General features: G+C 39.4%; 1 protein-coding gene across 6 annotated transcripts in view; it reads left to right on the top strand.

The window, feature by feature from the left end:
* sds22 (protein phosphatase 1 regulatory subunit sds22) overlaps nucleotides 1-23,353 on the top strand; it is a 289,557-nt gene that overhangs the window by 154,454 nt on the left and 111,750 nt on the right. For all 6 annotated transcript variants that reach the window (XM_090383791.1, XM_090383788.1, XM_090383790.1 and 3 more), the window contains one exon: nucleotides 12,991-13,153. In XM_090383791.1, the coding sequence (XP_090239917.1) occupies nucleotides 12,991-13,153 (163 nt within the window). The remainder of the gene's footprint in view (nucleotides 1-12,990; nucleotides 13,154-23,353) is intronic.

Here is a 23,353-nt window from a genome sequence, read left to right as displayed (position 1 = left end):
TGCCAATGTTTCATGTTTAGAAGTTTTAATACCTTCGTTGTCCTCATTTTCCTTCTCTCATCATTGATATTGTCATTATTTCAACTAGTTCTTAAATTTGAATTTTTTAAAAATTTTTTTTAACTGTCCAAAATGTGGGAGTCATTGAGGTATTGTGACCATGTAAATTGAGATAGGGAAAATTTATGGAAAAATGTGGATAACGCACTTCCCCGAAACAAAAAAAAAAAAAAAAAAACTTCTGTGGAAGTTTTTTTTTTAATTACTTTTTTTATTTCTTTTGATTCTCGTTTTGCAGTACAGCCACCTGGGGACTCTCTCCCAGCAGCCCCACTAGTTTTATGTTTTGTTCTACTATTTTTGTTTTATTAATCTCCTAAATTTTTTCCTTCCATTCTATTTATTGCATAAAATTAACCCTATTACGCACCCCCACTATTTAACTGAAATTCTATTCTTAGGTCTGCATGGAATCCTATCCTTTTCTTAGTGGCACACTCCCTCTTAATTTATTGCTTTAGGATTCGCACCTGTTTTCTCCTGCAATCAGCTTCTTCTCACAAGGCCTTAAATGTGCCTCCTGTCGAGAACCCTATTACATATGCCTTTCTTACTTTCAGAAATTTTCTTTTTATTATTACTTTTTTTATATATCACAGAATAATTTCCCTAATTTTGCAAGATACTGGAATTTTGTGATTCCAACAAAATCTACATTTGTAAGATTGGTATCCTACAACTATACACTATACATTCTGACCAAATATTAGCTGCTGTCACTGTCAGTTCCAAAATCACAAGCAAGTTGATGATTTTGCAATCATTGGTGGAATAGGGACTGTGCCCTTACGAAATCAAGGAAGATTAAAACCTGATCAATTCTGTAAATTTCCCACTGATGATAACCTCATTAATTGCAAGGAACTCAAAGCAGAAGCACAATGAATCAGACAGAAAGTCAAACTTTGATTAAATTTGCCACAATTAATGAAGACACAGATTTGAAGTTAATTTAGTAAAGAACTTGGGCTCTGAGTGATAAATATCATCAAGTTCCCTGCCCAATCCTTCTTTAGAGTTGTAACGATTTCTCCTCTCCTGCTGAGATAGCAAAAGCACTAGCTGAAGCTTTCGCGCATTTTTATTATATTGCATTGATCAGTACAAAATCAGTTTTACTACTACAGCTTCTTTTCCATATAATCAACCTTCATTATCAGTAAAAAAAGATACGGTCTTTGCATTACTCTTTTAGCAACGCTGCAAGTCCAGATGGCATCTGCAACATCGTGTTGCAATGTCTCACTGAGAAAGCTGTAACTTCCCTATTAATCTTTTACAACCAGATCTTTACAGAAAACCTGTCTACTCTCTTGCCATTCAATTGTGTTAGCCCTCCCAAAACCTGGCGCCTCTGTAGCCAGGTGGGAAGGAGCAGCAGTGCGTAGCACACACTTCCAATTCTGACTGGCGACAAATCCTCATTGCTCCTGTGGAGAAAAGGAATTGTGGAACCACATCCTATTGTCCTGTCCCAAGTTTGAAGAACAACGGACAACACTTAAAAATAAGGCTCAGAAGATAATCTTAACTTTCAAGCCCTTCAAATATTCACCACTATCTTCAGCAGAAGAATGCAGATGCTTCACTACACTGGATAATTCAACAAACTCTTGCTGAGCTGTTCCCTGTGTCACCTATGAGCCATCCTGGACTTGAATTCTTTTGATCTCTAAGGTTGTTCAGAGATATCAACCACTGGTGTTTTTTTGTTATTATTATTAATTTATTTATTTATTTATTTTATTATTTTATATATATATTTTTTAAATTTTTATTTTATTTTATTTTTTCTTCCAAGGGAAGAACTCAAAATTTGTGATTAACAGTTTCAAGACACCTAATAAACCTACGCACTTGTGGTTAGTATCCATCGACGGCTCTTGGAGCCCTAATTTCGACAGGTATGCCCAAAACCAGATAATCCGGAATACCAACAAAATGGAGGGAAAACCGGAGAGAACTATTGTCACTGCGGAACAGTATCAAAATAATGACTCTATATTGATAGAAAACCAAGAAGAGAAAGAGAACCCCCAGTCAGGAGCCCCCCCAACCAAAGGAAAAAATTGGAAAATGACTGTCCCGAAATCGGAAAGGAAAACACACTCGCAATCCGAGCAAAAGGAGACAAATGAAGCAGCTGTCACACAGACTGACACTACAGAGGACAAACAGGATGCCAACAACGCACCAAAAAATGCGGTGTTCCCCCCCATGGACCCTACACTGCCTGAGGTTTCTGTTCTGGACCAGATGCTGGTCCTCCAGGTGCAGCTCGAAAACAAGCTGAAGGAATCCTCTAGCAGAATAACCACTGCCCACAGAGGAGAAATTGTGACCATCTGGACCAAGCTGGAAACAATTCTACAGAAAGTGCATGTAGAAGCAGTAACAAATAAGGCCAAATTGGAGGTCTATGTGGAAAGTGGGGCAAAACAAATGCCACAGCGGGCACCCACTTACGCAGAAATGTTGAGGAAACCTACAAATGTACAGACCAAAAGTCAACCGGTCCAAAGAAAAAAACCTTCTGCCCACACCCAACATAGTGGTTGTACAACCAGTGGGGAATGAAAAATTCACCAGTGAGGAAATAAAGAAGAAAGTCACAGAAAACTTGAAAAAGGACTTCGGCGCTACTAGAATCAAAGCTATCCAAAAAACCAGAAACCTGGGAATAGTTATGGAAACAGCAACCAAAGAAGAAGCACAGCAGATAATAACAAACCCCGAGATCTCCACTCTAGGCCTTACCGCGGAGGGCCCCAAAAGAAAAGGGCCATCTGTAATCATTTTTGATATTGACCAGGACATGACATCTGAAAGTGTAAGGGAAGAAATATACAGGAAAAACCTCCTAAACGAATTATCTGACAAGGATGAAAAACAGCTGATTATACCCAAGTACAGAACAAAATCTAGAATTAGTGGAAACTGCAACTGGGTGGTAGAGCTGGCCCCCGAAGCATGACAGATCCTACGAATGCAAAACACCATATACGTAGAGTGGAGCAGTCATAGATTTGGAGAACGTGTGGATGTACCAAGGTGCTTCCGATGCTGCAAGTAGGGCCACACAACACACACACCTGAGACCAAAAAGAAGTAACATGTGGCCACTACTCTGAAATGGGCCACAATTACAACAGCTGCCCAATTAAAGAAAAAGATCCCATCTGCACCAACTGCAAATTCCTGAGATTAGATCATGCCCATTCCACACGCAACACAAATTGCACAACCTACCACCAAACAAACGCCGCGCATTTATTTGGTGGTGCACCAAATAAACGCGCAGCGGGCCAGAGCAGTGGCCGACCAAGTATGGCAGAGTGCTGATGAGGCTAACGCAGATGTTATCCTGATACAGGAGCTCTACACTCACATAGGGCAAGTCACGGGCTACCCACTATATAAAATTGTACAATGCAACAAAGACACTCCAAGGGTGGCGGTGGTAGTAAGGAACCCGGAGATAACCACGACAAAAATACCACAACTCTGCATGCCATGGCCAGCATGTGTCCATATTATTAGCTCTGTTGGCAGCCTGTATATGATCTCGCTGTACTGCAGACCTGGAATAGAAATAGATTTTGCTATCACTTACCTAAAAACAGTGCAAGAAACCCTAGCAGGACAAAGAGTTGTAATTGGCACGGATGTAAACTGCCACTCCCCTGTCTGGCACAGCACTGCACCGGACTGACGAGGTACCAGGAATGATTCTTTTAACAACCAGAGTAAAGTGGAGGAGAAATTGTTGAAGATAAACACAAGAAAGGCACCCGGGGTGGACGGAATCTATCCAGTTGTATTAAAGGAGGCAGCAGAGGAAGTAAGCAAACCCCTAGCCATAATTATGAGAGCCATAATACTCAGGGGAGGTACCCACAGACTGGAGATGTGCAAATGTGACCCCAATTCACAAAGGAGGATCAAAGGCTGACACAAGTAATTATAGACCTGTGAGTTTAACTTCTGTTCCAGGAAAATTAATGGAGGCACTAGTTAAAGAAGTACTGCAGGATCATTTAGACAAGACTTCAGTTATAGCTCGGACACAGCATGGTTTTGTTAAGGGGAAGTCTTGCCTGACCAATTTGATTGGATACTATGATGCAGTCACAAAAGAACTGGATGCAGGGAATAACTTTGATATTATATACTTGGATCTTAGAAAGGCTTTTGATACTGTTGCACATGGAAGACTGCTGCACAAATTGGAGCAGTGTGACATTGGAGGCAAATTGCTGCTGTGGATAAAGGGGTGGCTGAGAGGGAGAAGACAGAGAGTGGTAATCAATGGACACTGCTCGTCGTGGACTAATGTTATTAGTGGAGTCCCTCAGGGCTCAGTGTTGGGTCCATTATTGTTTTCTGTATTCATAAATGATATTGATGATGGTATATCAAGCTTAATGTTGAAGTTTGCAGACGATACAAAGGTAGGCAGGGTTGTCAAGGACACTACTGACACTATGCTGCTGCAACAGGATCTGGAAAGGTTGAGCAGATAGGCTGAGAGGTGGCAAATGAAGTTTAACATTGACAAATGTAAAGTATTACACATGGGAAACAGCAACCCCAGAGCAAGCAGATATGAAGTTCTCCGAGCAGTGCAGACGGGCTGCAAGAGTAGCTCATGGTGTATTGTCAATGATATATAGGAATTTTTCTAGCAGGGATAAGGAGGTGATTATTCCCTTGTATAAGGCAATGGTCAGGCCACACCTAGAGTACTGTATACAGGTCTGGAGGCCTCATTTCAAGAAGGATGTAGAGCTGCTGGAACGAGTACAGAGAAGGGCAACAAGATTAGTGAATGGAACAAAGGGGTGCTCTTACGAAGAAAGGCTTAAGTTTTGCAAATTACAGCGTCTGGAGACTAGGCACCAGCGAGGTGATCTGATAGAGGTGTATAAAGCCTTGAATGGTTTGAGCATGCTCAATGCTGATGGGATTCTTCCTCTCGCTTAGAATAATCACCTGAGAGGGCATAAATTCAAATTGAGGAAAGACAGATGTAGGATAGACGTGCGGAAATTTGCCTTTAGCCAGCGGGTGGTTGGATGGTGGAACAGACTTCCATCCCTTATCGTGGAAGTTGATAGTCTGAATAAGTTTAAGGCTCAGCTGGACATGTATTTTGAACGAACAGAGGGGTGAAGTGGAAGTGGTTTCTTTCTTTTTTTTTTTTTTTTTTTTTTGCTGATGCTGCATAAGCTTGCTTTCTTTCATCGAATGCCTCTACTAATGCTAATGCTACAATAGTATGAGTGTATTTAAGAAACCGATCAAAAAAAAAAATGGGCCTGGATGATGGCCCATTTATTTGAAGATTGGATTTCTCTGAATAATGTCATTCAGGTAATCTAGATTAGCAATCAATAAACATTAAATTTGTGTTTAAGCCACAAAGCAAAATGCTGTTAATCCAGTCAAAAAATCATGCAGTTACCTCTAGTTTTAAGGTACTACCATCACCGCCATACATTCAAAAAACATCTCATAGCACTGATGGGAATAAGCTGTTGTGAATGAAGCTCAAACACACAAGGGCACCTAAGGCCCCTTACTGTGATTTACTTAAAAATCTCATTATGAGCAGCACTCCAATATTAATTAAAGGCAGTCATGAAGTTTAATCTGACTAAAGTAGAAAAAAAATTCTGTAAAATTTTCTATTTCCTAGAAGCTTCTGCAGCATTTGAGGGCCCTATAAGTTTGGAAGACTCAAAAAAGTGCTTGAACTGATATTTGAGTAATGGGAGCAGTCAATTAAAATATGTTTGACAGTGAGCTGGGTTTTACATGAAGTGCATTGGGGATGTATGACTTCTGTCTGTTTTGATGGGAGCTAGAAATCCATTTTTCTAGCTCAGTTTTAACTAGGAGTTTTGTCACAAGTCTGTTTTCTTGCTCTCTCTCTCTCTCTCTCTCTCTCTCTCTCTCTCTCTCTCTCTCTCTCTCTCTCTCTCTCTCTCTCTCTCTCTCTGTCCTCCCCCTCCCTCCATATCTGTGCCCATTCAAGGTGACAAGTTTTTTTGGATTTTTCTCTTAAAATCTAGGTAGGAGACTAAAAAAAGGAAATTGAGAGAAATGGTCAGTTTATTTTGTAGCCTGATCTGCTCTTTCATTTCTGAGAATACCAATGTCCAGGTATCCAGCAAAGGGTAGTTTCTTTATCAAGTGCCTGACATTGTTGGAGGTGACTTTTGTTTACTTTTCAATACTGGATGAGAAGAGGAAAGATTATTTTGAACAGCCAATAATGCAATGAGGGAATCTGAGTAAATTATGGCAGCCCATAAGAAAAGCCTGAACATTTTTATTAAGACTAGTTGAACTGCATACAGTTTTACTGTCAGTATGCTATATTCCAAAGGTAGTGAAAAACTGTCTGTAAAGGAAGGAAAAATGTCTGCTGCACCTATATAGTTGTCAGATTTCGACCCATTGATGTATATTATGCATTTATGGGAATTTTCTGAAGAATGAGCAATATGCAGTGTTGGAAACTATGGGAAAGTAAATTATTCTTGCCCCGTTGTGTGAAGGAGTCATCCAAGTGAGGAAAAATGAGCCCTGCATGGTAAATCAGGCAAGTAAGTATCCTGATGGATGTTGCTGAATCCAATTTCCAGCTATGCAGTTGTTGTTTCAGGTATAGTCCTGTAGGTCGAGGCTCTACAGGCTTTGCCTCATAGAAAGGAAACCTCAGGTTGTTATATTTGATAACAACCTGAGAAGACCTAAGTTTAAAGAAGTTCATCAGTCAAAACAAGTAACCTCTTAGGCTGAAATTATGTAGGTCTTTGAAAATGCCATATCTCCATATAGTGTCAAAGGCTTTTTCAATATCTAGTGATACCATTACCAAATGTCTCTTGTCAAATGCATTACATGCACACCTGAGGTGGATCAGTTCTTTCGAAAGCCGTATTGATGGTCAATCAAGATGCTCTGTGCTTCCAAGATCGATGCAAGTCTGCAATGTACCATCCTTTCCAGTATCTTGCCTAAGCAACTCGTAAGGGAGATTGGTCTGTAATTATTTGGTAAGGACAGGTCTTTCACTGGTTTTGGGAGGGCAGTTGTTGTTGTTTTGGTTTTTAGGAGCATTAGCAACTAAGGCCATATTGCTCCGGGAATATGCGGTGGTCATTCCCTGACCTTTCCGTATTTGATGGTGACGGGCTCAAACCCCATATAACCTAAAAAAACATAATATAGTTGATTATTTCTACGTTATTGTGTTATTATTTGTCCGGTCCGTTAAATCTGAAATCCGTTATATCGGGGATTTGCTGTACCATATAAACTGGTTTGCTATCCAAAATAAAGATATCCAATGTTCACTGACCCCTGCAGAACTCCCATTTATTATTTACAGAATGTTCTAATGCATTCTGGTATGAAAATGGATCTGTATTTTTGAATCGCAGTTGGCAAGTATACGACATGTTGGATTTTGTGTCAGGGCTGTGGGTGGAGGCTAGATTGATTTTGGTAACTGTGCAATCCTTATGACCAACTAACTTGACCACAGCAGGGAATAAAGCCCCTAAAAATTCATCCCATCTTGATGGACTGACTTGAACCTAGGCCTTTTCCATATGTTTTTATTTATTTATTTATTTACATAAATACAAAAATACATAAAGAGAAACACTCTATTTACAATCATTCAAACCTGTGTAAGAAACTCCAGCAGAAAATGGAGCTGCTCTGACAAAATTGTAAAATACAACAAAACTCTGACTCAAAAGTAAAAGAAATACATGTATGCACACTTGTGTGTGTGTGTGTGTGTGTGTGTGTGTGTGTGTGTGTGTGTGTGTGTGTGTGTGTGTGTGTGTGGCAGCTCCAAGACCTGGGTCTATCTCCACAAATTGTCTGTCTTGGCTACAGAATCTGTGTAAACAGGGCCTGAAATGGGAGCAGCCAACGCCTGAGCAACTGGTGGTAGTGCAATACCAGTGGATGCCAGTAATTTCGTACTCAGGATGTCCAGTCTTGAGTACCAGCAGAAAAAATAAATAAAATAAAAATTTAAAAAATATATAGATCAAAAGAATTCAAGTCCAGGATGGCTCATGGGTGACACAGGGAACCGCTCAGCAAGAGTTTGTTGAATTATCCAGTGTAGTGAAGCATCTGCATTCTTCTGCTGAAGATAGTGGTGAATATTTGAAGGGCTTGAAAGTTAAGATTGTCTTCTGAGCCTTATTTTTAAGTGTTGTCCGTTGTTCTTCGTACTTGGGACAGGACAATAGGATGTGGTTCCACAATTCCTTTTCTCCACAGGAGCAATGAGGATGTGTCGCCAGTCAGAATTGGAACAGTTTTGCTTTAAGAGCACCATGTCTTGTTAGGATGTAGGATGTACTCATGGATGGGTAGAACCAATTACAATGCTGGTTATTCATGGCAAAGGTGACATCCGGGATGAAAAGTCTGGAGCAATACCAGTGGGACTTTCATCCCATCTAACCTGTCAAAGGGAGAGGAGTTTATTCCATAGGTTTATTTTTTCCTGTTTGATATTTGTTGCAGGATTGCAATCTATTCCAAGCAGTGAGGTTGGTATGCCTTTTTTTGTGTTTGTAGATGTAGCCTCTATAAGCTATATGTAGGTACAGGGGGAAGGGCCCCTGTTACAACCTGCATTGTGTTAGTTGAGGTTGTTCTTGGTACTCAGTATGTTGCAAGTAGCATGGTTCTTTGCATGGAAAGGAGTTTGACCTGGATTTTACTGTTAGTTACCCTATGGAACCAGACACCAGCAGCATAGTAGGCAATTGGCATAACACAGCTTTATAGTAGAGAGATAAGGTTCTTTTGGTGAGTCCCCAGTCCGAACGGGATATCCAGATGATGGCTGCAGTTAAGGCTTTGGTTTGTTCATGTGTGGCTGGAAACTGAGCCTGCATCCAATATGGTGCCAAGGTGTTTAGCTTGTGCCACATATGGAATTTGCTTCCCGTGAATGATTATTTTAAGCAGTGTCTGCTTCCAGAAATTGGGGAATATGCTTTCCAAGAGGCACTTGTTGTAAAGATTTAACAAAATATTAGGGTAGAGCTCATGAAATCTGGTGATGACTGCATTTTCTACAAGGTCAAGGCCTAGGCACTTTTTAGGATTCAACTTTGCCACCGCAGCACCAAATTCAACAGCAGTGAAAAGATCAACGTCCAGGGTATACCTTCGTAAGTGGCACTGCCTGCTCGAATTTGAATTTGATGCATATCGTCAATATTGGGATCATCTTCTGAAAAGATTTGTTCAATGATTTTCTCAATTGTTGAGTGCCGGTCATGTGTTTCACTGTTTTGATATTGCACCGTGTTGTATATATTTGGGCAGATAATTTTGTTCTTAAACATCTTGTATATGAGCAGCCAGGGGTCAGTGTTCCCTGCTTGGGAAACCAATTGTCTCCAAGACCTTAATTTGTTCTCTGCAATGACTTTATGGTAGATTTTTCACTTGTTCTTGTACTCTTGCTTAAGAGCATCAGCGTCAGGATCAGGCCAGTGCCTGCGCTGTTGAAAGGCCCTCCGAGCCACATGCGTTTGTTTTCTGAGATCGGTAAGTTCCTGTTTCCACCATGGAGTATGAGGAGTATGGACTTTCTTTCGTTTGGCAGCATATTCAGTGGCTCTGAAGAGAGATGGCTGCATGTAACAAGCATATTCAGCTGCAGGGAGGTTGTTAAGGTTTGGAGCTGTCGCTTTGAAGTAAAGGTTCAGAGATGCTCTAAATTTATCCCAGTTAATGTTTTGGATCGAGAATCTTCTAAGGTCTTCCAGATTGTTGTCATTGTTCTTTGGTGCTGCAGCTGTGATAATGAAGGAGATGGCACAGTGGTCGCTGTTAGAGATGTCTGTAAGCACGGCCCACTTTGCGATGTGATTAGAAACTGGGAATGAGGTTAAAGTGAGTTCGATGTTGGACTCATGCATGTTAGAGAAAGTGTAGGGTTTACCACCTTCATTGTGTACCATCCAGTTGTGGGCCAGCATGAAGTCCTCAAGGAGGCAGCCACGAGAATCAATTTGGTTACTGTGCCAAAGATGATGGTATTTGGCATTAGAATCTGTTGTTATGATAAGGTTGGCACATCCCATTCTGCTGTGGAAGTCCTCAAGTAGGTTTAGGGCTTCTTGAATATCACCTGCTGGTGGGCAATATAGGGAAACAAGGTAGAATGATAGCTCTTGGGTAGCAACATGAATACAGGAGGAGTTCTGGGTGCACAGACTGGATATCGATGTGATAACAATCTGATTGTTCAGGACGATAATAGCGGCCTTTGGATAAACTGTTGTAGTGTTGAACATCCTGGATGCAATGGGATATCCTGTAATTTTGAAAGAGTTTCCACCAGATTGGGAGGTGGAATATGGCTCCTGCAGACAATGTTGTTTATCCTCTCCATCCCTGATCTCATCCACCACCATTCTTGAGCAATGCCCATTCACCTGAAGGATTTTGATTCTGGGCCCTTGGTTCTGGTTTCTCTAGTTTGTGCTGCAATTTGGTGTGTTATTCATGGATGATTTTCATACTGGCTAATTCAACTGCATGGAGATTCTCAAGGCATTTGGAGTCTTGGACAGAGTGGTTGTGATCCTTATTTCTGCGTTTGCAATTTACACATTTGGTGGAGTCTGCTTTGTGTGGACAGTCTGCAAAAATGTGCACAATGTCTGCAAAACACAACCTTGTGTGTGCAGTATTGATATGAGTGACCATAGGACAAGCACTTGAAGCATTTAGACACCACTGTGAATCTTCTAAATTTGTACGAGGATACCCCCCAAGAAGATTCTATTATTAGCTAAGATGGGCTTTAGGATATTGGGAGGGGGGGGAGGAAACCTATGACCCAGTTGGTTCTTGGACCCTGGCTGAATCTAAATGTTATCCTCTGTCTGATTACATCCAGGGAAAATCCTGCAGGTTTTTGTAGACGATGTCTTCCAGTATTTCTTCTTTTGTGTACTCCTTTGGCTCATCATAGATCAGTATACTAGGATTCGAAAGTTAAGAGTTGTTGTATTAGTAATCCTGCTTAAATCCTCTCCATTGATGGCCTCAACAAGGACTCCTTTATTTCTGACTGTTCTAATGCTCTTTATTTTAACATCTTTGTGTTCAGTTTGCATTTCTTCCACTTCCACTTTTTTCTTGGTTTCCTGGCTGGATTCAAGCTGTAATTTTTCTGTGGGATGAAAGATTACAATGTGCTGCGGTTCTTTTGGTGAGCCTGGGAGGATCTGAGGTTGGGTGCAGTAGTTTTGCAATAGTTGGGTGCAGCAGTGCATGGGCCTCATCCTTAGTAACCATATTTGGTACTCCAACTTCTGTAAAGAAACATGGAGTGCTTCTTTACAGTGTCTATGCAATGTATGGACCCTTGCACCCTTATTGCCATAAGGTTGTCAAAATGATCAGCCCTAATTTGGAGTTATGCTGTCTCACCTTTAGATTTTCATTTCTGATAATGAGTGCTGTGGTTATGGACTCCAATTCAGCCCAAAGCCCCTGGATGAAGTTGTGGTCCAGTTTTGTATTTTTGTTTGTTTCAATTGTCATGTAGTCAAGTAGTGTCATTTTCAGATTAGTCATTTCTGCATAAATTAGTGCGGAATAAAGGTTATCATTTTTGTCTAATAGTAGAAGTGAGCCATAAAGGGCATTACCACCTCTATGTCTACTGTGGCCAGGGGAACTATTATTTTTAGTGAGGTCTTTAAGGGAAAGTGTGGTATCTTCTGCTTTGGATGCGGAGGGATCGTTAGCCTCATCAGATTCTTCGGTGGGGGTCTGGTCTCACATTGTCACAATCTTGGATTTCAGAACTAGTTGGTGCCAATTTTGCATTTGTTTCTTTTTCTCCTTCGTTTAATTTTACTGGTTTCTTTTTCCTTATCGCACTCTTCTCTTGGGTACCTGGTGGGGAAGGGGGCTCGATTCTTTCATTATCAGTCATTGTGGCTTTTGCAGGAGCATCACTACTCTTCAGTGGTGTTTTCTGTGGAGGGGGAGGGAACTCTTCCAATTCATCCTCAGTAGAATCACTAGAGGAGGAGGAGCTGGGACTATTGCTTGAGCTCATGTTTACTATTTTACCCAGTGCTGTGTGTGTGTGCAAGTGAAAAAGTTATTTAACACATACAAAACCAGTCAAAATTTACAACTTCTTATTTTAGTTGGCTATACTTGTCACTGCTGAATGTAGTAAATCCGCTTGTATGAGGCATAGATAATTGCTGGGAGGCAGTAATTGACGCATCTCTATGGTCACCTGACCGCAAGTACTAACCCATGCCACATTTGCCTCACCTTGACCTGTAGCTGGAAGCAGTAGATAAGCGCTGGTCAGCCGTGAGTAGTTAAAACAGCAAATTTTGCAGTATGAGAAAACTATAAATAATAAATACCTGAATGCCTAAGTCGCTGCACAATGGATGTCCTGTTGTTCAGCATTATTTTAGGAATACAGCAACATCAAAATCAGCTTATAAACTTAATCATAATTCTACTAATTTAACTGATTAACTGGAGGTGCAGAGACACACAGTCGTACAACAGAAGAGCAGCACCCTCTCTTCCATATGATGTGGAAGCAAAATGATTTTAACCATCATATGCTGCAACATTAGATAGTATATATCTGTACTCTCCAGTAAAAATGAGAGAAGTACAAGCCCTTTGTTAGCACCAGTAGAATACTTTCCCCTGGGCATTAGTAGGATTTATTTTTTCTACCTCATAGAATTTGCCTCATATAAAATTTGCTACTAGTGTATCTTGTAAATTGTAGGACTTTTATGCCTGCTATTATTACTGTGTTATCTTCATATAGGAATACATTAGATTTTTAATTTTATTTATTTTATTTTTTTATTCCAGGATTCTAGATCTTTCGTTCAATCGCATTAAGAAAATTGAGAATTTGGAATGTCTTATAAAATTAAAACGACTCTTTCTTGTAAATAACAAAATCCATAAAATTCAAAATCTTAATGCACTGATTAATTTGGAGATGCTGGAATTAGGATCAAATAAAATACGGGTCTGTATAGGTTATTTCATATTTCATTGAAATTTTTAGTGTGTTGTTTATAGTGGTATTTGATTAATACATAACCATATCATGTACATGTATTAAAGTCAATAAGTTCTGAAATTAGTTTCAGAGATTTGCAATTATATCCAATAAATGATATACTTTCTCCTCAAATTAGTCATTGTTTTAGCTATGATAAAAACATTGTGTTACTTGTTGTAAAACAGGCAGTGAAGTGGTAAGTGCAACCTTTAACATCTACAAATTGACAAACTCAAGTCATGCATATAAAATCCATTTCTTCCACACCCCACTGCACATTCAGAGTAGTTAAAATTAAAGTGTGTCACTTCAACTGCCTTTTGATGGAAAACCATTAAAGTTAAAAATACAAAATTTGGAACGGCCACTATCCAGTGCATGGGATTGCAAAGACCACTTTCCTAGTGGTCTTTGTAATTCATTTTCTCATCAAAAAATGATGAGAAAATTCAAAGAAATGGGTGATGTCTGTAGCACATGACAGAAAACATCCCAAAATCACAGTGACTTTTATTGAAGAGGTCACTGTTGCTGTAGCCTATGGTGCAGCACAAAATCAATTTTTTAATTGTACATTAGCACTAGGGTAGTATCATTGCAAGTTAACATTCTTTGGTCACTGTCGATAAAGTTATTTGCTCCATTATTCATTAACACTTAATGAATTATAAAAGATACATGTGATGCACCAACTTACACAAACTGTTCCACATTAACATAATGATTTATCTCTGTGGTTCATGGTAATGAGAAAGGTTGACAACACAGCCATCGACTAATGAGGCTGATTTCCAGTTAAGTGGTAGGGTATACCCATAATTGCCTAGTGTGAGGATTATCATCTCCAGGTGCTGTTAGTGAAGCACCTTTTTCATCATTTCATCGTTGTAGCTTACAGCAAATTTCATAATTGGATCCCCCTTTTAAAAGTAGGTTGGGAGGTTTGCTTATCATTAGATCTGTTCCTGGTGATAAGCTTTCTAATTTGTGACATCTCCCTTCCCAGAAGAAGAAAAAGGAAAAAAAAAAAAAAAAAAAACTTCAACACTCACACAATTGGATTTGATCATATATATTGCAAAACAGTTACACTACATGATGCTCATTTATCCACAGCACCCTATGATGCTTTGTTGTTAGACTACTTATATTATTGCTGCCACACATCAAGTGAGTAGTTGGATTGTGTAACTTGGTGAAAAAGTGTTCAGTATGCAATTTTGTCAGGGAAATGAGAAATATGCTATGCAAAAAGGTTAAGGGGTTAGGTTAGGCCTGCTCAGGGGTAAAAGGTTAGGGTATGTCTGCCCAAGGACAAAAGCATTAGCATTAGTAGAGGCATATGATGCAAGAAAGCAAGCTTATGCAGCATCAGCCAAAAAAAAAAAAAAAAAAAACTTCACCCATCCGTTCGTTCGAAATACCTGTCTAGCTGAGCCTTAAATTTATTTAGGCTATCAACTTCCACAACAAGGAATGGAAGTCTGTTCCACCAACCAACCAACCAACTACCCGCTGGCTAAAGGCAAATTTCCGCACATCTATCCTATATCTGTCTTTGCTCAATCTGAATTTATGCCTTCTCAGGTGATTATTCTGAGCAAGAGGAAGGATCCCATCGGCATTGTGCATGCTCAAACCATTCAAGGCTTTATACATCTCTATCAGATCACCTCGCCGGTGCCTAGTCTCCAGACGCTGTAATTTCCAAAACTTAAGCCTTTCTTCGTAAAAGCAACCCTTTGTTCCATTCACTAATCTTGTTGCCCTTCTCTGTACTTGTTCCAGCAGCTCTACATCCTTCTTGAAATGAGGCCTCCAGACCTGTGTACAGAACTCAAGGTCAAGGTGTGGCCTCACCATTGCCTTATACAAGGGAATAAATACCTCCTTATCCCTGCTAGAAAACTTCCTGTATATCATTGACAAGACACCATGAGCTACTCTTGCAGCCTGTCTGAACTGCTCAGAAAACTTCATATCTGCCTGCACAATTACCTCCAGGTCCTTTTCATTCTCTACCAATGTCAGTGTAGTACCACAGAGTTGATACGTTGCTCTGGGGTTACGGTTTCCCATATTTAGTACTTTACATTTGTCAATGTTAAACTTCATTTGCCACCTCTCAGCTCATCTGCCCTATCTTTCCAGATCCTGTTGCAGCAGCATAGCGTCACTAGTGTCCTTAACAACCCTGCCAAACTTTGTATCATCTGCAAACTTGGACATTAAGCTTGATATACCATCATCAATATTATTTATAAATACAGAAAACAATAATGGACCCAACACTGAACCCCGAGGGACTCCACTAATAACATTAGTCCACGACGAGCAGTGTCCATTGATTACCACTCTCTCTGTCTTCTCCCCCTCAATCACCCCTTTATCCATAGCAGCAATTTGCCTCCAAATGCCACACTGCTCCAATTTGTGTAGCAGTCTTCCATGTGCAACATTATCAAAAGCCTTTCTAAGATCCAAGTATATAATATTAAAGTTATTCCCTGCATCCAGTTCTTTTGTGACTGCAACATAGTATCCAATCAAATTGGGCAGGCAAGACTTCCCCTTAACAAAACCATGCTGTGTCCGAGCTATAACTGAAGTCTTGTCTAGATGATCCTGCAGTGCTTCTTTAACCAGTGCTTCCATTAATTTTCCGGGAACAGAAGTTAAACTCACAAGTCTATAATTACTTGTGTCAACCTTTGATCCTCCTTTGTGAATTTGGGGTCACATTTGCACATCTCCAGTCTATGGGTACCTCCCCTGAGCCCACAAGGAAGCTCTCATAATTATGGCTAAGAGTTTGCTTACTTCCTTTGCTGCCTCCTTTAATATAACTGGATAGATCCCATCCACCCCAGGTGTCTTTCTTGTGTTTATCTTCAACAATTTCTCCTCCACTTTACTCTCAGTTATTACAAGATTATCTAGCTTACTGCCAAAGTTCAACAGTTGAACCATTGATATCAAGGGGACCAATCTGATTCATCCCCTTCCTTCTAGAGTTTACATAAGTAAAGAACTCTTTGCTGTTTTTCTTTGCATCCCTTGCCAAGGATTTCTCGTAATCTGCCATCACCTGTCTAACCTCCTTTGTAACTTGGTTGCATATCAACTTGTATCTATCATAGGCTTCTGTGTCATGTGTTAATTTGTATGTATCCCATGCATTTTTCTTCTCTGCCATATGCCTCATTAGTTCATCTGACATCCATTTTGGCCTAAACCTTGAACAATATTTCTTAGTTGGTATGTAAAGCCTAGTAGCTTCCAAGATAAGTTCTTTGAATGCTTCGCATTTTGAATTTGTTCTTGGTAACATCATCAGTTGGTCCCACTGTATAGAATTTAAATGCTGTCTCAGACCATCGTAGTCACCTTTACGAAAGCAATAATCCTTCCCTTTGCCCCTGATGGTAGTTACCTCTTTGAGTAAATCCCACTTCAGCACACTGTGATCACTGCCACCTAGTGGTTCCTTTATCTGCAGATTCTTAATGCATGAAGAATCACTACTGATAATCAAATCAAGAGTATTACTCCCTCTAGTTGCCTCCCAAACAAACAATCATCCAATAAATCCACAAAGGCCTTGCTAGTGTGTGTGACCAACCCACAAATTCCAGTCAATATCTGGGAAATTAAAATCCCCCATTATAAGACTCTGATTTACTGGCCCACTCTATATTCCTGTACAGTTTCTTATTATACTCATCAGAGTCATTAGGCCTATAGCAACTCCTAATCTCAATTTTGATCGCCCAATGCTGTCACACCAAACTGACTCGACACTGCACTGTCCAGCTATGTCGACTGGCTTCACTTTCTTGGATTTTATGTGTTTCTTAACTATTAGCATAATCCCTCCTCCCTTTCTATCCTTTCTGTAGATGTTGTACTCCCCAAATTCCAGTTCTGCATTCCTTATATCTGTATGACACCACGTCTCTGATATCCCAACAATATCCGCCTTTGATGCTTTGAGCAATACCTCAAATTTATTTACCAAACTCCTAGCATTGGTGTACACGCAAGTATACATGCACCTGTTTCTATTCTTAGCTACCCTAACACAACCCATGTGTTTACTTGTACCGCAATGGCTCCCAGCAGTCTCTGAAATATCCTGCATCTTGTTTTCAAGGCTTCTGCTCATTCCAATAGAAGCAGTGCAAGAATCACTTTCACCTCTGCCAGTGGCTACTGTTAATCTATTAGTCCTTGTATCCCCCCAAGCTAGCAGTTTTCCGACCCACCTAACACTGCCTCGATAGCATCAGAAGACATTCTTGCACCCTTTCTGCCGAATGGGCTAGCCGAGTGGGTAAAGTACCTGCCCGGCAACCCAAAGGTCACGGGTTCGATTCCCGCCTCGGGCTTGGATCAAAGTACTGCAAAAACCTTGGGAGGTGCAATATGACCACAGAAGCCGATGCACCAACAACTACCAAATCAATCAAATCAAAGCACCCTTTCTATTTAAGTGTATCCTATCCCTGTAGAAGCAGTCTCTCTTGTTAACAAGTACAGACCAGGCTGAAAAAAAATTCTACCCATTGAGCCTTGCACAATCTTTCCAGGGCCGAATTGATTGACAAGGCTCTCATCATATACTCCCTCTTATCGTGTCTGGGCAGAATTGCAGACACTTTCATATTCAACCCTAATTCACGGATTTTTTTCAGCTGTGACCTGTACTTGTTAAGTAATTCTGCCGGTCTCCTACTCTTAATATCATTAGTGCCAACGTGTATGTACAACTATATCACCTTTTGTGCCCTTAAAAGTTATATCCGCTCTACAAACTCATCAACTTTTGCCCCTGGCAGACATACCCTGGTCTTGTTCCACCTATCCTTTTTACAAAGCATGTTCCCCGTTTCCCTGATAATAGAGTCACCAACAACTACTAGTTTTTGTGGGACCAGCACATTCTGCCTTGGGGGTTGCCGCTGTGTTGCACGATGACCAAGAACAAGCTCTGCCGTTGATGTGGGTAGCTGAGAGCTTGATGGGCCCCTCAATTTAGAACCTTCGAGGGCATCCACCCTGTCCTTCAAGCTCTCATATAGGTCCATAATAACGCTGAGTTGTCACCTGATTTCGTTACACTCCTTGCATCATGCGCACACACAAAGACATTCCCCATGGCAATATCATGTCCCATACTCGATTGCTCCACAAATGTCATGCAAACAGTGCATTTTAAAAGGCTGTGATTCAGAGGACAACTGCCCCCCCCCCCCAGTTCTCCTCTGAGCCACAGCATTCTTGGGGGTGGTTGTGCAGGCAGATATGAAGTTCTCTGAGCAGTGCAGACGGGCTGCAAGAGTAGCTCATGGAGTATTGTCAATGATATACAGGAATTTTTCCAGCAGGGATAAGGAGGTGATTATTCCATTGTATAAGGCGATGGTCAGGCCACACCTAGAGTACTGTATACAGGTCTGGAGGCCTCATTTCAAGAACGATGTAGAGCTGCTGGAACGAGTACAGAGAAGGGCAACAAGATTAGTGAATGGAACAAAGGGGTGCTCTTACGAAGAAAGGCTTAAGTTTTGCAAATTACAGTGTCTGGAGACTAGGCACCAGCGAGGTGATCTGATAGAGGTGTATAAAGCCTTGAATGGTTTAAGCATGCTTAATGCTGATGTGATTCTTCCTCTAGCTCAGAAAAATCACCTGAGAGGGCATAAATTCAAATTGAGGAAAGACAGATGTAGGATAGACGTGCGGAAATTTGCCTTTAGCCAGCGGGTGGTTGGTTGGTGGAACAGACTTCCATCCCTTGTGGTGGAGGTTGATAGCCTAAATAAGTTTAAGGCTCAGCTGGACAGGTATTTTGAACGAACAGAGGGGTGAAGTGGAAGTGGGTTTTTTTTTTTTTTTTTTGGCTGATGCTGCATAAGCTTGCTTTCTTGCATCAAATGCCTCTACTAATGCTAATGCTAATTCCCATTAGCTTGAGCCTTTTGCTTTGCTGCTCTGGTCTGAATCATGATTTCGATTTCATTTCAATAAAATTTCAATTTTAGTACAGAATTATAATCATAAACTTGTATTCCAAACAGTTGTAATGCTATATATATTTTTCACTATGAAGTATGATCTACGAGTTCTCTTTATATAACTTCCGTATCAAGTTATGTATTAATTAATTATGTTACATTTGTAATCTAAGTCGTTATATGTATTTAGTTAAAAGTACAATTTAATTGACAATGAAGTTTAACAAAATTAATAGATTTTACTCATTAATTGACAATATTATATTATATACTATACTAACGCTATCTAGTTCGGGATATAACATTGTATTGTATAACAAAGGTGACAAGTTACGAACGGTAAATCTACGGACACATTAATTAACTTCCAAATCTCGCTGTCTCAATTCAGAATAAACTAACGATCCTGAGTTGGTCTATAAGCTACTTATATAAAATAATTTGACGTAACAATTGGTCAATAAAGCGGCTAAATATGGCTAAAAAATTTCTCATTCAGCGGAGCTGCAACTTTGCAGGTGGATTTGATACCCTTACCGATATTTTTATGCAATTACAAGGCCAAGTAAAGAATAAATACACCAGATTATTCACAAAATAATGGTATACTACTAAGTTTAAATCAAAAGTTTTAGAAAAACGATAATTTCAAATCAATAAATAAGAAAATCCACTTAGCTGCTTTGAACATGTCTGGCTCCCACTATCCTGGTCAGCAGATTAGGGTATGTCTGCCCAAGGGTAATAGATAATGATATCATTATATCATTAACTTTTGCATTTTTCATAAAGGTACAAAAGATGAATTGCTGAAAATGTTGGCACTAATGATATAAACTTGGTAGATCAGAGGATTTACTTCAGGTATGAGGAAATGTAGAGAAAAAGTTGAGTTAATGCTAAATTTGAGTAAACTTGATGGAATTTTGCAGAGGCATAATAGCCAAGGATACATGATGAGAGCTTCATCAATCAGTCCAGCCCTGGAGAAATTGTTCATCTCATGTTGAGAGAATTTTTCTCAGCATAGGCTTTATTTATTAACAAGGGAGCTGTTTCTACAGGGGTTGAGATGAAATAAAATAATACAGGTACAAGAATATTTTTTGTGCTAGGTGGCTATAAAAGATGGATTGTAAAACTGCTAATTTGGGGAAGTTGATGATATATAGATTAATAGTAAAGGTAGCCATACACTGAAGCAAAAGTGATTCTTGCAGTGCTTCTTTTGACACAAGCTGCGTTCTGAAAAGAAAGTGTGGGGATTACAAGGCCTGCTGGGGCTACCCATAGAACAAGCAAATGTATGGACTGTGTTACAGTTAAAAAGAGCTAAAACAAGAACACATATACTTGCCATGTACACTAATGATGGGAGCATAGTAAATAAATATGAAGGTGACTCTAGATGCTACAACACTGGATACCTTCTTCACAACCTGAAAGGCTGTGGGATTCCTGTAAAAAAAAAAAAAAAAAAAAAAACTGTGTGCATATTTTAGGCCAACGATATCCACCTGTTGAGATGGTTGGCCCAAAATATGGAGTAGTAAGTATTAAAAGAGAAGGTTGAGCACTTCATGGTAATAGGCTGACCTTGTTAGCTTATTAATTTGTGTGTGGAAAAGGGAGCTGCATACATTCCTGTCAAATTGGATAAGTATTTGGTGGAAATTTACTATCTATCTAGAAAGAAAGAAGTGCTAAAAGGAAAGATAGGTTTAAACCGATACATGCCACTGAAGTAAAAAAGGATTTTGAAGCATGTGTGTAGGTCGGCCTTTGGTTATATCTATACCTAGACTGGCAGAACAGTGGCAACAACCTGTAAAAGTTTAAACAACAGTTAGAAGTGGTGAGGAAAGTCTTGAGAGTGCTATTCAGCATTACCAAATTGAAAACTACAATGAGCAATCACTGATGAGTGGCACGGAGTCAAGTCCAAATCCAAAAGAAGTTTCGAAAATAAGACATTAATAATTCCCCAAGAAAAAGAACTTCTGAATTCTGAACTTCTGGTGATAGGCCAATCAAGCTGATAACTCTAGACATGTTATTTAGCATCTGTTGTGCTGGATGTTTGTGTTCCTCTTTTTTCGATTGAATTAAAGCAATTTTTTTGTTTCTTTTTAATATTATAACAACAGTTGAAAATGCCACCATAGCTCTTCAATCCAACATGCCTTACATCCACATAATGACTGTCATTACTCTCAGATATGTTGAATAATTTAAACAATTTTTAAACCAAAATAATTTTTAAATATTCTACTTCCGTTTTGAAGTAGATCACTAAACTAGACAGAATCAGGACTATTTTGACTGTAATTTTTACTACGGAGGTCTTAAAGTGTTGAAAACAAGAGGAGATAATAAGTAAGAGAACATTCAGTTCTTCACTAAGGAAGTACAGTAAACCCCCGCTATTCGCTGGGGTTATGTTCCTGAGAAATGCCGCGAATACCAAAAACGTGAATACTGAGTTATGGCTTCCATAGTAATAAAGGAGTTCCGTTCCAAAGTATGAAATATATAAGAAAAACTAGTCTAAAATTTTGTCTATGTATGTATTATATGTACCTTCATAATATGACTATGTACATAGACAGTACATCGTGAAATGCAAGCATATGGCATCGAAATGAAAATAAGAAACAATTTAATGTTAAATGTAATATTTATTAGAAATTTCAAACAAATCTTTCAAACCAGCGTCTTTGTTATAGCTAAAAAACTTATCCCGCCAGTGCTATCACCAGTTTCGCTAAAGTGTTGATAAAGGAGTTTTGCCTTTACACGAATGGTGAGTGAACTTAACGGAATTTTATTTTGAGTTCGGTCTTCTATCCACAGATTTAAAGCCTTTTCCATTTTTTCTAACTTAACATCATGAGTTACAGAGCAAATTTTTAAAGCAATTAGCGCATCTTCACGGACACTACGGCGGATTTTTCCTTCCGATTTCTTTATTGATCATACCGTTGACTCATTGATTTTATAATGTTTTGCCACTGAGGAGACACTTTCACCATTAGAAATTTTGTCTAATAACTCAATTTTATTCGCTAATGTCATCACCTTTGATCTTTTCACATTTCCCTTGTTATTCGTAGCCATATTTTTGTACGGGTTAGAAAGAACTTGTCCACAATAAAGTCACTTTCTTCCGTTAACACACTCGAAAAAGTCTGTTTTACACTGCAAAACGGTAGCTTTATCACTTTTATAAGCATATCAATTTATAAATTTATTCAGTTTATAAGCATATAAATTAAAAGCAAATGACGAAACCTTCCATGACAAGCGCATAACACATACTGAACAAGGATTAGCGAGAAACATCCACCGCGATTTTGTCACCCCCTCACCCCCACCTGCTGAGCACTGTTTTGATTGGGAAAGATAATTTTAGCCACGTCCATGTTTTTTTTATGGCGAAAAATGTTCACGGCGCTTTAAAATTCACATTTTTTTCAGGTTTCATTTTATATTAAATCAGCGACCGCGAATAGCGGGGGTTTACTGTACTTTATTTCCACACCTGATTACATGGTGAGCAAGTTCCCACGAAAATGGTATAGCTGTGCTTTATTTCTGAAATCAGATAAATCGAACTTGTAAATAAATCAAATAAATCAAAGAAAAACAGCAAAGAGTTCTTTACTTATGTAAACTCTAGAAGGAAGGGACGAATCAGATTGGTCCACTTGATATGGATGGTTCAGCTATTGATGATCCTGCTCCGGTAGCTAACAAACTGAATGAATATTCTGCATCTACATTTATACATGAGGAGTTATTCAGGGAGGGGAATACTAGAGGTATATTAAACTAGAGGTAATGAGATAAAAGATTTTGTAATAACTGAGAGCAAAGTGGAGGAGAAATTGTTGAAGATAAACATAAGAAAGGTATCTGCTGGGGTGGATGGGGTCTATCCAGTTATATTAAAGGAGGGATCAAAGGAAGTATGCAAACCCTTAGCCATTATTATGAGAGTTTCCGTGGACTCGAGGGAGGTACGCAAATGTGTCCACAATTCACAAAGAAGGATCAAAGAGTGACACAAGTAATTACAGACCTGTTAGTTTAACTTCTGTTCCAAGGAAATTAATGGAGGCACTGGTTAAAAAAGCATTGCAAGATG

This window comes from Mastigoproctus giganteus, chromosome 10 (genome assembly GCF_048544385.1).
Source record: "Mastigoproctus giganteus isolate SK-2022 chromosome 10, ASM4854438v1, whole genome shotgun sequence".
In the NCBI taxonomy this organism is placed as follows: Eukaryota; Metazoa; Arthropoda; class Arachnida; order Uropygi; family Thelyphonidae; genus Mastigoproctus; species Mastigoproctus giganteus.
The sequence above is the reverse complement of the archived record's forward strand: the minus strand, read 5'-3'. Positions and strand labels throughout refer to the sequence as shown.